The 14329-nt window shown below is 43.7% G+C and overlaps 1 protein-coding gene across 1 annotated transcript; it reads right to left on the bottom strand.

Moving 5' to 3' along the window:
* Positions 1 to 6058: 6058 nt before the first annotated feature.
* F5J12DRAFT_782138 (uncharacterized protein) lies at positions 6059 to 7727 on the bottom strand (the record flags this gene model as incomplete). The annotated part of the gene is made up of 7 exons (XM_051742678.1): positions 6059 to 6102; positions 6151 to 6457; positions 6671 to 6881; positions 7023 to 7354; positions 7396 to 7414; positions 7464 to 7553; positions 7603 to 7727. The coding sequence occupies 7 exons, from the start codon at positions 7725 to 7727 to the stop codon at positions 6059 to 6061; spliced, it is 1128 nt and encodes a 375-aa protein (XP_051601239.1).
* Positions 7728 to 14329: the final 6602 nt, after the last annotated feature.

Here is a 14329-nt window from a genome sequence, read left to right as displayed (position 1 = left end):
GTGTCCCTAGTGCAAAAGACAAGGAGATCGATGAGGACAGATGGCTCGAGGCCATTTGTCAACACTTAGTACCAAGGTTCTGTCCAACTGACTTAGAGGTAGAAGGCCAATGACTCAGTTCAAGTGACATTAGCATCAATGCCCATTGGCATTGAAGACCAGTCTATCAGAGAGACATGAGAATCTACAGATCCAAGGTGACATGTTTTACTTTGTTTCAAACATATACTATGCCAAGACACTGTGTTTCTAGGACTGAGAAAGTAACAAACCAAGATGGGCAACTTGAGGTCACTCAGCAATACTTAGTGCAAGGGCTTCAGCCCCCAGACAAAGTGCCAGACAAAGTACAAGGAATTGAGTGCATGCATGTGCAGAGGGCTGAGGCTGTGAAAATGAGATTGAAGAGGACAGTATAGCAAAAGTCCCAGTGAGCATGTTGATATATAGTTTTCTTTAATACAAATTTTACCTTGTGTGACTTTGTTCAACTGAGTTGCACTAGTCTTTGGGTGATTCTACTCACCCTGACATCTAGTTTTAATTTTCTTTCACTTTTCTTATGTGCTAGATTGTCTCAAGGACAACAGGAGTCAAGAGTACATATGCATATAAGGATGGTAAATACATGACTGAGTGGGAGTTTTTTTTTATAGGTACATACATGTCTTCAAACTGCCTCATAAAGGCCAACCTCTGCTGTACCAGCTGCAGCACTGTGTTACTGTTTCAGTGCAAAGACTGTGCCTCAAAGAGCAGTCTTTGACTTGCTCCACACTCAATTTATTACTCACTTGCTCGCATGCTCAGAGTTACCTCTGTGGTCATTCAGTTCAAGGAACTTGGGGGCTGTGGAGTAATTGAGGGTCAACGGGGTTGTCTGCAAGGAGGGTGAGGGGTTTGAGAAGCAGGGTGTGTGTTTGAGAGGCCAGGTGGTGGTTCTGGGTGGAAGGAGCTGTGTTTGGAGGTGCAAGGTTCAATAAGTTAGAGGGCAAGGAGCCATGTTTGAGGGAAGCAGATGCAAGGGTGAGGATGTCTGTGTGAGGAGAAGAGCAACTGAGGATGGTCAAATTCTAAACCACCCCTTGGATGTAGGGAATGAGTTTGAGTTCCCTAGGAGAAGTTGTCCTGGTTGGAAGAAAATAGGGGTTGGGGGATTTGTGTTTTATTTCTTGCTTTTGTTTTTGTGTTTGTACCACTGGACTTGGTGGCAAGCAGCCATGATGCTGACTAAGCATGTGTGCTGTGTTTGCATGCATTCAGTTTACCAAAAGGAAACCAATTCATGTCACAGGCCCTCAGTAGTAGGGTGATTTTGTCTTGCATTTCAGTGAGTTTTTGAGGATAGAATTATTACTTTGGGGAGTACCCAAAGGGCCAGGAGGACTGGCAAGACATTTAGATCAGTAGGAAGACATCCCAGAGCTAAGTCTTCATTTTAGTTCGCATTTTTACCTTTTTACTACACCTTTCTTTCTCCACACAGGACCTCCCTTTTGGGTTGAGCACAAATACTCACCCATTACTGATAATTACTATTTCTAGGTATCTTCTATTACCTATTCCTACACTGATCAATATGTTGTGATGTTATATGTGCTATTGTTGTTGGGCCCATCTTATGTTGTGACAGGGGTGGGTCTTACTAGATGGACCCATCCTTGTTTTATGGCAATATAAAAGATATTACTGAGGGGCCCATCCATATGTTATGACCATATAAATAATACTGCTGAAGGGCCCTTCCATATGTTGTGATGCTATAAATGATATTACTGATGGGCCTGTCTTTATGTTGTGACAGGGGTGCATCTTACTAGACAGGCCCATCTATGTGTTGTGACACTGTAAATGATATTACTGATGTGCCCATCTTTATGTTGTGACAGGCATACATGTTGCTATTGATGGGCCTGTCCATGTGTTGTGACCATGTAATTGATATTACTGATGGGCCTGTCCTTATGTTGCAACAGGGGCATATCTTACTAGACAGGCTCATCCATCTATTGTGACAATGTAATTGATAACACTGACTGGCCTGTCTTTATGTTGTGACATGGGTGCATCTTACTAGATGGGCCCATCCATGTGTTGTGACCCTGTAAATGATATATATTGAAGGGCCTGTCTTTATGTTGTGACAGGTACATCTTACTATGGACAGGCCCACCCATGTGTTGTGATGGTATAATTGGTATTATGGAAGGGCCTGTCCATATGTTGTGATGCTATAAATGATATTACTGACAGGCCTGTCTTTATGTTGTGGGAGGGATGCATCTTACTAGATGGGCCCATCTAGGTGTTGTGACACTGTCAATGATATTACTGATGGGCCCATCCTTATGTTGCAGCAGGCATACATCTTGCTATGGACAGGCCTGTCTATATGTTGTGACAAGGGTATATTATCCCAAAGATGGGCGCTTCCATATGTTGCCAACTCTGTAATCTATCATAGAGGGGCCCCTCTTTATGTTGTGACCCTATAAACATATGATGGGCAGGCCCATCCATATGTTGCAACCTTCTTCATGATACAATAGGTGGGCCCATCCTGATATTGTGACTGGGGCACACCCTACCATGGACAGGCCCATCCATGTCTTACAGTAGCTCAGCATACTTACTTGGTCATGGGACCATCTATATGTTGCAGCATCCTTACCCTCCACAGGCCCTCCCATATGTTGCAGAATTGTGCTTACAGGCCCATACATATATTGCTCTCACTATAGGCCCTCAGACCTGTCCATGTGTCATGGCTAATCTATTTGGATGGGCCCATTGTGGGGTCTATATAAGTGTTGGCATTTTGGCATGCAGGCTACCTATATGTTGTGACCAAATGGACTACATGGGGTCAAGGGCAGTCTGTTTGAGATGCACTACATTATTTGCAAGTGATAGAAAACACTGTAAACACAATAAGTGGATGACTTTCCACAAGCTGAAATAATCCCAAATATAATACCTTGGAGCTACAAACTAGACAGAACTCTAATATAATCAAAGTGTTTATTCAGACAAATAAACTGTGGGCTAAAAGGGTAGAATAATTTGAATATATCATATCTATGTCAACACTCATCTCTTGATGATGTCTGATCCTACCTATCTCGACAATTTTAACAACTTGCTTGCTGCTACTGAGGATGAAGATGGAATGGAGGATGAAGAATATGATGGTGCACTATGTGCAGCTACAATACTTGCAATGGCTGAAGTAGGGTGAAAAGTACAGATTGAAAACTGCCATCAAACCCAGCTCTACCTTTGCTGATCTCAATTATTACCCAATCCACACCTGAATACACCATGGCAGGTGCTTTTTGATAACCAGGATGATTGAGCATTCATCACAACCATGGGATTTGATGTGGAAACCTTTGGTCACATCCTGATCTCTGGATTTGCTGCTGCATGGTACCATATGCCTATTCCTTGAGATGATACATCTACCCATGGTGATCCACACCCACAGTGCCAATCTCTGGATGCAGCTGGTGCCCTTGGTCTTGTGTTACACCATCTCAACTCAACAATGACAGAGATCAGCCTACAACAAATATTTGCCATCATCCCAAGCACAGCATCTCGATATACAGTGGCTCACAAAATTGTCCCAATGTTTGCATGTTTGTAATTAATCATGGTGTAGTGAGTGAACTATCATTATTGAGTCTGAGGTGTTGGTGGATGGATCAAAGTGTCCAGTCATGGCTCTCTGATGAACCATATTACATAATATTTGGATAGAAACTGATGACAGAATACCCAAATGAAAATGAGAGCTCATTGGGACAATTACATAACTTTGTGATATGCTGGGGATGTAGTCCTTGGGAACACATATAAAACATGGTGAGATGCTCACCAATGCTACATAATGTATCACATGGTCTACTGAATGATTTGTCAACAAACACACAAAGCCAAACAGTGATTTTGCACCACTAAGCCTCCTTGCTGTAACACAAGTCAAGAAATCACCATTCTGGCTCATCAGGGACATTCTCTCAGGGCAACCTCAGCAAATTCTGGTGAACACTATAGCATAATCAATAGAATATGCCATCAGCACCATTGGTCACTTCACAAACCTGCTGACAGTTATCTCCTGCACTGTTTCCCCACCAATGCCACATGTGTCCTAGAACTATCAGTACTGTGAGAGCTGAGAATGATGTGGAGGTCCAATCTTGCATTCATCCTATCACAGACAAACCAATCACCCACTAACTACTACATCACAGCTGAAGAAAAGCCTGCCTGAAGGCTCAGGTGAAGCACAACCCTCTTGGGCACTCCCAGTATCATGGGAGGGTTGGCCTGACTGTACTCTGAGCTGAACTGGGGATCACTGGGAAGGAGTTATTTGGTCATATAAGACTAAAGAAAATATCCAGTGCCAGATAGAAGGCCATGAATGTGCAACCTGGTGGTTCAGTAGCATATCCCTCCTCATGGTACCTGGAGTGTGAGAGGGTTTAGCTTCACCCTGACCTCCATACCAGTCTCCCCTTCACAGAAATGCACTAGTTAATGGGTGATTTGTTTGTTTATGATAGGATGAATGCAAGATTGGACCTCCACATCATTCTCAGCTCTCACAGTACTGATAGTTCTAGGACACATGTGGCATTGGTGGGGAAACAGTGCAGGAGATAACTGTCAGCAGGTTTGTGAAGTGACCAATGGTGCTGATGGCATATTCTATTGATTATGCTATAGTGTTCACCAGAATTTGCTGAGGTTGCCCTGAGAGAATGTCCCTGATGAGCCAGAATGGTGATTTCTTGACTTGTGTTACAGCAAGGAGGCTTAGTGGTGCAAAATCACTGTTTGGCTTTGTGTGTTTGTTGACAAATCATTCAGTAGACCATGTGATACATTATGTAGCATTGGTGAGCATCTCACCATGTTTTATATGTGTTCCCAAGGACTACATCCCCAGCATATCACAAAGTTATGTAATTGTCCCAATGAGCTCTCATTTTCATTTGGGTATTCTGTCATCAGTTTCTATCCAAATATTATGTAATATGGTTCATCAGAGAGCCATGACTGGACACTTTGATCCATCCACCAACACCTCAGACTCAATAATGATAGTTCACTCACTACACCATGATTAATTACAAACATGCAAACATTGGGACAATTTTGTGAGCCACTGTATTACATTTGGACTCCAAATCCTACTCTCAACACTTTGTAATATGCCAAAAGCCCAGATCCATTGGCCACAGCCCAGAGAGTTTGAGGAGCTGTCAGAGCTGGTGACTCAGCAACACCCAAGACTCCATGGAGCCTTTGGAAGCATTGATGGACTGAAGCTTCCTGTCAAAACATTGGATGATCTTGATATTGAGAATGCTACATTTAATGGCTGGTTGTCCAAACATTTTGTTAGCTCAGTGATTGTATTCTCATCCAAAGGTAGTGTATATTCAATATCCAAATTACAATGCCAACACAAACTGACACTTATAAAGGACTGATCATTGGTGCAAATATTAATGCTCCAGGTAGCTGGCATGACTCCTGAGTGTCCCTACCCATATATGGAACACTATGGAGGAAAACACCAGATGGATTTTACCTTGTTGCTGACACTGCATTCCCCTGAGGCACAGCAGACATTGTGGGGTGGATTTGCACACCTTTGAAAGAGGGTTAACAGGTTGTGGGAACAGCTGACCAGATTGCCAAGGCTATGGCATTTAATTGAGAACTACTCTCATACCAACAAACTGCAGAGTGGGGCATGCAAGCCATTCAAGGCTCATTTGGAAGACTTCAAGTGCCACTAAACATCAATCATGAAGCAAAGCATGGGAACCTAATTGAGACTTGTTTATGACTTCACAATGTTCAAGCAGAGAAGGTTGGAATCAATCAAATCTGATCAGTATATCTAAAGCATTGGCAGGAGACCAAAGAAGATATAGAAGTATGGATGGGGTTTAGAGATATGCTATTTCCTGATCAAGTAAGGAAGGATTGAGTCTCTCACTTCCACTTGACATTGCAGTGCATGTAACTACAAGCACTACTTGACTTCAGAACTGTCCCCAAAGGAGAACTTTTCTTTGCCTGTACTTTGTTTAGTTTGCAGCATTAAAGCTCATGTGGATGACATACTTGTGCTGGCTTCAGCAATGGTATCTGGGGCATGGTACCCATCTCTGTTCCAATTAGCTTCTTCTTCATTTGTTGGTAGCCATTCAATCACTTCACCACCATCTGCGAACCACCTGTATCCCTGGTGTTTGTGCTTAGGCTGATTGTGGTACATCCTGATTGGTTGACAATGCTGAGTACCTGTCATTTTAAGCATCTCATATCGCATTTGAGCATGATCATATTTGTGCTGCATCTCATACAGCTCATTGTGAAGATCAAATATTTTGCTGTGTAATTTATCATTTGTCAGCTGTGCATCGCAGAGCTGCTGTGAAAGTGTCAAGTACTGGGTGGTCACAAGGGCATGATTGCTGCATTCTTCATCATGTGCCTTTTCAACTTCTGGATCAAAGGCAGTGGAAAGGTGAGACATCAATTCAGCAGCAGCAACACCTCATGTGTTATGATGAGTGGAGGGAGCTTCTGTCCAAGTTGCACAAGCAACAGCCATATGAGATGTATTTCCATCAGGTTTCACATTGTCCTTGTCTTCATCAGAACTGTCAGGCTTCTCAGCCACATCTTCAAAGTCAGAATCATTCAGTTCACAAGTTCCTGCCCACTCATTAATGAGATCATCAACATGATGGGCTTGCAAGACCTCAGGGGGACAGACACCTGTTCTGGTTGGCTTGGGTGTTCTGACAAGCTGAAGAACTTCATGAGAGATAGACCATAGACTTAGACACCTATTTCACACCTGTTTAAACCTTGTCTCAAGGGACATTGTCTTTCAATCAGGCTATCCATGCTTCAAAGCCCACTTATTGAACTTGGCTGTGACAACCTGCCATCCCCATTGTCCAAGTGGAAGTTCCTATTCAACACACTTGAGTAGTGCATTCATATCACCAATGGAGTAATTTCCAGCACCTTGAGGCTGGCCACATTTCACCTTCATCTCCTCTTCATCATCCAAGTCAATGACGTCCTGTTGCCACTTCTTTGACCTTGGCATGCCTATACTCCCCTTCTCTTTTCCCTTAGATGCTCTACTTTTATTTACACTAGAACCACCCTTGCCAGGGCAACATGAGCCAGCAATTTTTGGGGAAGCAGCTCTCCCCTGGGACTGGGCAATCAAGGATGGAATAATAAGATCATCATCTCGACCAGATGGGAGTGGCATGAGTGCAGGATCTATGGCAGGCAGGGGCAGATGCTGGAAATTTGCAGGTGACATTGATGGAACCCACAAACTACCTGGATGCATGCCTTGGTGCTGTAATTGCTGTTCAGAAGCTGGAAACCTTAAATGCATGTACACTGACCTCAAATGCATGCTCAACAGGCTCATCAGGCCCTTGGGTGGTGCAGGCAGCTTGGTAGTGATCCAGTTGGAGCACATGATGAACAGGCTGCTGTAATTAAAAGTGACTATGTGGTTGCATGAAATCATAACAGACATACCTTTGAGCAATCAGGTGTGGGATCCATGCACCACTTGAATCATGCACAAAGGGATTTCCACCATCATCATACTTGATATCACCAGATGGCATAGGTGGGTTGGAAATCTGACCAGTAGCAGCCATAGAAGTAGTGTGAGGCAGCCAGTTGTGACAGAATGCAGAGCACAGGCTCACCTCTCCCAAGCCAGACAGCTTTTAAACCTTTGGTACTCCTATGCACCATATGGTCTTACATTCTTCAGTAGTAAGGCTACATACCAGATACTAGGGCTAGAAAGCATAAATACAAGGAATATGTACTGTTGAGAGTACCAACAGTACCTGGTTGTCATCCTGCCCATGTGGTGTGCATTCTCTGGACATAGGTGTCATGATCACAGACAGTGATCTTGCTAAAAACAAGAAAAAATGTTAGAGACATGTGGAATATGGACAGAATCACCTCATGAGCATTGATTTGCGGCATCAGAGTTGGCAGGGTTGCTTTCATTCTTGTTGCACACCATGTGCTCTGATGATGGCCTCTGAGCACTAGGTGCCCTGGAATGGGTTGCATAACAACATTACGTCCATGAAATATGGTTTGTACACACTGTGCATGGCTTCCATTGATGTTGAAAAGCATGGATAGCTGGAGGAGGTCAAAAGGTGACACGGACATGTTGCTGACATAACTGTTGTGTGGTAGGAGTAGTGGCTCAATATGGTAGTCCTGAGTTTATTCCTCATTAGAAAATCTATTCAGAGGGTCTACCCCCTCCTCACAGATTAAGGTTTATTCAAGGGTGCTCAGATTTAATCTGCTGTACAACACAGCTCAGCATTGCAGCACACCTGCCTTATGGAGAAAAATCTATTCAAATTTATTATAGTCACAAATATTTCAGCCTACAGAAAGTTATCCAGTATAAGGGCACAAAAGTTAATTGCACACTCAATAGTAATGTGGAATATTAAAAAGCCTTAAAATGGAAAGTAATTCTCACATCTTGGAGTGGATGCATTTGGAAAAGGACTATGTATGACTTGCCAAATCTAACACTCCCCCTCAAGTTGGATGTAGACTGAGCTTGATGGCGAAATGCTTCACTTTGGGTGACAGCAAGGCTTTCATCAAGGTGTCTGCAATCATATTGGTGGTGGGGCAATAGATCAGACAGATCTTGCCATTTTTGATGACCCAGCAGATAAAATGGAAATGTATGTCAATATGTTTGGTGTGCACAAGGTACTGATGGTCTTTCATGAGTGTGATAGCAGATTGATTATTGGAGAATAATGTGGTCAGCTTGATGAGTGGCCCAAATAACTCTCTGATGAGCAACCAAAGCCATAAGGCTTCCTTGGCCACATGGGTGGCTGCCATGTACTTGCTCTCCATTGTCAACAATGAAATGATTTCCTGCTGTTTTGAAGACCACAATACCACTCTACTGTCGATTAGGAATGCATACCCAGAGAAGTGAGAGACAGTGGTCATGGTGTATGAGATGTTGGGATGAGTACCAAGTGAGGCATACATCAGTGAACCAATGGCTTTGCAGCACAGTACATGTTTCATCACAGCATATTCAGCACCAGTGGAGGGTGACTGACCCAAGTGAAGCTTGGTACTAGGCTCCATGGGATTTGACACAGGCTTGAGCTCATTGAAGCCAAAATGATGGATAATTGACTCGATGTAGGGTTGCTGGCATAATGATATGGAACATTCATTTCTATTTCTCATTACTTCTATCCTGAGCAACCAGTGGAGCTCACCAAGGTCAGTGATCTTGACATGCTTCCTGATGTCTACTTTAAACTCCTTGATTTCGCTTAGAAGCATTGCAGTGATGGTGCAGTCATCAACATGTACAATGATGATCATGAGCTCACCAGGGCTATGATGTTGGAAGTATATGGCTTGGTTGACAGAGAATTGGGTAAATTTCAGCTTGTCTACTGATATCTCCACTAATCTTTGGTACCAGCAATGGCCACTCTGCTTTAGGCCATACAGCATCTTGTGAAGACAACAGACTTTGCACAGATGGACAACAGATTCAAAACTGAGGGGCTGGCACATATAGATTACTTTATCATTGGTGAGCATGCCATTTAGATATGCTCCCTTGATATCAATCTGATGGAGCTCTAGATCAGAGCGAGCAGCCATTGCAAGCACAACACAGATTTGATGCAAGCATTGACACTGGTGTGAACATGTCAAAGTGATCAACTCCTTCAAACTGTGAAAAGCCCTGTGCAACGAGTCTAGCCTGATATCACACAACATTTCCAGCAGCATCTTTCTTACCACAGAAAACCCATTTGGAACCTATGACGTTGGCACCAGGGGGTAAGTCAATGAGTTCCCAGGTACCTGCATCTTTCAGTGTCTTTAACTCTTCTTTGATCCCCTCTTCCCATTGTGGCCAGTCAAGGCGACAGCAAGCTTCAGCTAGCAAGCTGGGCTCAAGGGCTTCTGTCTTGGCAGTAACCTCATCCATGGTCATTGCAAGGTCAATGTTGCAAAGAATGTCATCCAGGTCTTCTATGATGGATGCAAGCAGGGCTGTGGCTCCATCCTCCCCTTCAGGTCTGGCAGGGTTGACTTGATCTTTGATGACAGTAGGGAGCTGAACTCCTATAGGTATTTCAGGTACACCATGGCAATTTGTGCTTCCCTTGCCAGCAAGGATTTCCACAAGACATTGGCTAGACTTTCAAATTCATTTCATGACAGGTGGTTTGGCTGGAGGCAATGGGATTGGGGGATGAGCTGTGGCAGTGTGCAGAGGGGTTGGGGTTGCTTTGGTCTCCTTGACAGGTGCTGAAGATGTTAGCATCACATTTGGTAAGTAGCCATCTTCTTCCTCCCCCTCGTGAGGTAATGGCTCAGCCAAGGAGGGGTTCCAGCACACATTTCTTTCAACAGTGACTGACTTCTTTTCAGGCCAGTATACATGACAGCTATTTGGGCTGTTGTCATCAATCCCAACCCATTGGCCCTCTGTGATGCATCCTCCAAGCTTGGTTCCTCCCTCAGTATGTACCCAGACACTTGAGCCCCATGTGCAGGCTTGGCTGAGGTCTGGCTTTTTCCCAGTCACAGCTTCAAGAGGTGTCCCACCATCAAGTGCTTTGGTGGGGGTCCTGTGTTTCAACCAAACACCATGATGCACTGCTTCACCCCAAAGGGAGCAAGGTAGGCCACTTTTGTGCAACATGGCATGAACTTTCTCTAGCAAGGTGCAGTTGAGATGCTTGGTGATACCATTGTGTTGTGGAGTGTCATGTACAGTGAGTTTTTGTTTCATGCCAGCTGCTTTCAGGTACATCACAAATTCCTTCCCTAGGTACTTGCTGCCTCAATTGGAGTGGAGGACTTTCACATGAACATTGTATTGAGTGTGACACAAGGCTTCGAATTCCTTGTAGGCAGTGAAAGCCTCACTCTTCTGGTGAAGGAGGTGGATGTAGGTAAGTTGTGTTTTATTATCAGTGAAGGTGATATAGTAATGTCATCTGCTGAGCATTTCCACAGGTGTGGGTCCCCAGAGGTCAGTATGCACCTTCAGCAAACTCAGTGGCCTGTTCTCCAATGTGCTCCTTTGCAACAGGTTTTCTGGTCACTTTGGTGCATATGCAGGCTTTGCAGAAGGTCAGCTCATCTTTTGACAAGTCAAATTTTAATCCTGACAGTGAGCCCTTTTTCAGCTAGGTGATGTGTGATGGATGGGGAGATATGTCCCATCCTTTGGTGGAGCTCCATCACAGTTACAGTTTCAACTACTGCATTTGCACTGTCATGTTCATTGTTGTGGACAACACTTTGGACTTAGGGATGCAACCAACAATGTCATCTGTGGGGTTTCTGATGGTACAGGTGCCTTCAGCAAAGGTAACTGAGTAGCCTAATTGATCAAGGTGGCTGATGGATACTAGAGTATACCCAACCTCAGGAGAGTACAGCACCTTGGTGAGCCATAGCTTGGTTATGTTGTACCCATTTGGTACTTCAATGACTATTTCCCCCATAGCCATGGCATTAAAAAAGTTGTTTATTTGCAGCCAAGAACATCTTGGGTGGTATTGTCATTAGTCCCTTGAACCGCTCCTTGTAAGGGGAGATGTGTCAAGTGGATCCAGAGTCATAGAGTTCAATGACAGGTGCACTGATAGGGCTATCATTTATGAGGTTCACAAATTCTGAGGGGGTGTTGGTGGACTCAACAGCACCCAAAGTGTCATTGTGGGGTAGGTCTTCATCATCTCCATCCCCATTGTCACTGAACCAGTCATTGTCAATAGCAATGAAGCAGCATTGATCATCAGATGATGATGATGATGATGATGATGATGATGATGATGATGATGATGATGATGATGATGATGATGATATGCTTAGTAGTTCAGGGAGTGGGACTTCATTGTCAAGTTCCCCCAGGGCATGCACCAAATAGGCACCCTCTTCTTCAGAGTCAAGCATTACAGTGTGTGCAGATCCATTTGCTGTGGTAAGTTGCATTTCTTTCTTAGTTTTGTCTGGATTGGGACACTGCACTTTGTAGTGTTCCCTTGACCCACAGTTCCAGCAGGTTCCTTGTGGGCAAGCATGCCCTCTTGAACTTCCCCCTTGTACTCCATTCCTTCCATTTCCTTGCCCCCAACTGGAGTAATTCCCAGGGGTCAAAGCCAAGGCTTCATTGCCATCACAAGCTTTCTGCTTCACTCATGAGTTTTGAGTTTCTTTATGGCCTTGCCATTCTGACTCTTCAATGATCAGGGAGATGAGGATGTCAGGGTCAATGGTTTGTGTTGGACTGTACAAGCAGTGTGAGTCAAATTGTGGTTCAGTGGTGAAAACCAACCAAAACCAACACAAAAGACAATGAAAGCAAGTGGTGGCATGCCTATGCAGTACCTAGATGGTAGAACCTTTGATTTGGGAGGGTTTTTGCAAGCTACAATGCTCAAAGATGAGTGCTGAGGGTTGGGGGTGCTCCTGACAAAGAGGGAGCAAGAATGCAATAGAATGCGATAGGGTAGACCACTGTCAGCCTACAGAAGGATGGATGATGACTTAATTCAATGCTCTGAGCTGCACTGAGCTCAGGGAGGACTTGGAGCAAAGCCAATTGATGATAGACAATAATAAGCGAAGTAGGTGATAGATAGACCCTTAATAAAGTCTCAACTATCAAAGCTGCTGAATGATTTACTGAGTGATGATAAAATGTGAGCAAGAGGGGCTCTCTGACATCTTTTTTTTCCAGCTATCTAAGTACAGTGATTTATATACAGTACAGGGGTGTTGCCTATGGAAAACAAGGTGCAAACACTTGGTAAGTGATTGGTAACTGATGAGTAAGGAATGTAAGCAATGGGTAATCATCTTAGAAAGCATTGGTGAGCATTGGTAAGGATAAGTAAGCCAAAAAGCAAAGAATCAGTAAGCAAGGTCAAAAGATTGGTAAGTATTGGCAATAGGGGAGTCAAAGACAGTCAGAATGTCAAAGTATGAGTCAAGTAATGTCAGAAACTGGGAAAGCACACTGGAATCACATTAGGGGGAGGCTGTGCATGTCACATCTTGAAGAGATTAGTCTTATATGACCAAATTACTCCTTCCCAGTGATCCCCAGTTCAGCTCAGAGTACAGTCAGGCCAACCCTTCCATGATACTGGGAGTGCCCAGGAGGGTTGTGCTTCACCTGAACCTTCAGGCAGGCTTTTCTTCAGCAGTGATGAAGTACTTGGTGGGTGATTGGTTTGTTTATGATAGGATGAATGCAAGATTGGACCTCCACATCATTCTCAGCTCTCACAGTATTGATTAGTTCCAGGACTGCATGGGGCATTGGTGGGAAGCAGCACAGGAGATGACTGCCAGCAGGTTTCTGAAGAGATCAATGGTGCTGATAACATATTCTATTTATTATACTATAGTTTACAGCAGAATTTGCTGAGGTTGCCCTGAGAGAATGTTCCTGAGGAGCCAGAATGGTGATTTCTTGACTTGTGTTACAGCAAGGAGGCTCAGTGGTGCAAAATCACTGTTTGGCACTGTTTGCTTGTTGACAAATCATTCACCATGTGATACATTATGTAAGCATTGGTGAGCACCTCACCATGTTTTATATGTGTTCCCAAGGACTACATCCCATGTATATGACAAAGTTACAAAATTGTCCCAATGAGCTCACATTTTCATTTGGGTATTCTGTCATCAGTTTCTATCCAAATATTATGTAATATGGCTCATCAGAGAGCCATGACCAGCTGCTTTGATGCTTCCACCAACACCTTGGACTCAATAATGATAGTTCACTTGCTACATCATAATTAATGAAAACATGCAAACATTGGGACAATTTTGTGAGCCACTGTAAGATGAAGTGTGATTATCTCTTGAGCAGGCAAGAGAGGTTTGAGGTGTGAGAACCATTCTGTTCAACAACAGATGTTCACAGATGCACCAGAGTCAAGGACCCAGTGTGATTGCAAGAACCTGTCTTGTTGCTGTGTGAAAAAGAGGCAAAGAGGTTCATTGTCACTGGAGGTTAAGCTTGCAAAGTTGGCTGTATGCTCCTCCATCTTTTTGCCTTTCTCTTCTGACACATTGCTTTTAGTTTCATCAGCCTTTTTCTTTTGACATTCAGACTTGTCATGCCTGTGATATTTGCAGTAAGTACATTTCCCTTTCTTTTTCTCATTGTTCTTTGCCTTTCCTTTCTGAC

This window comes from Pisolithus orientalis (genome assembly GCF_024613125.1).
Source record: "Pisolithus orientalis strain OTSU chromosome Unknown F5J12scaffold_10, whole genome shotgun sequence".
Taxonomy (NCBI): domain Eukaryota; kingdom Fungi; phylum Basidiomycota; class Agaricomycetes; order Boletales; family Pisolithaceae; genus Pisolithus; species Pisolithus orientalis.
Note: the sequence above shows the minus strand (reverse complement) of the source record. Positions and strands in the feature narration are given on the sequence as shown.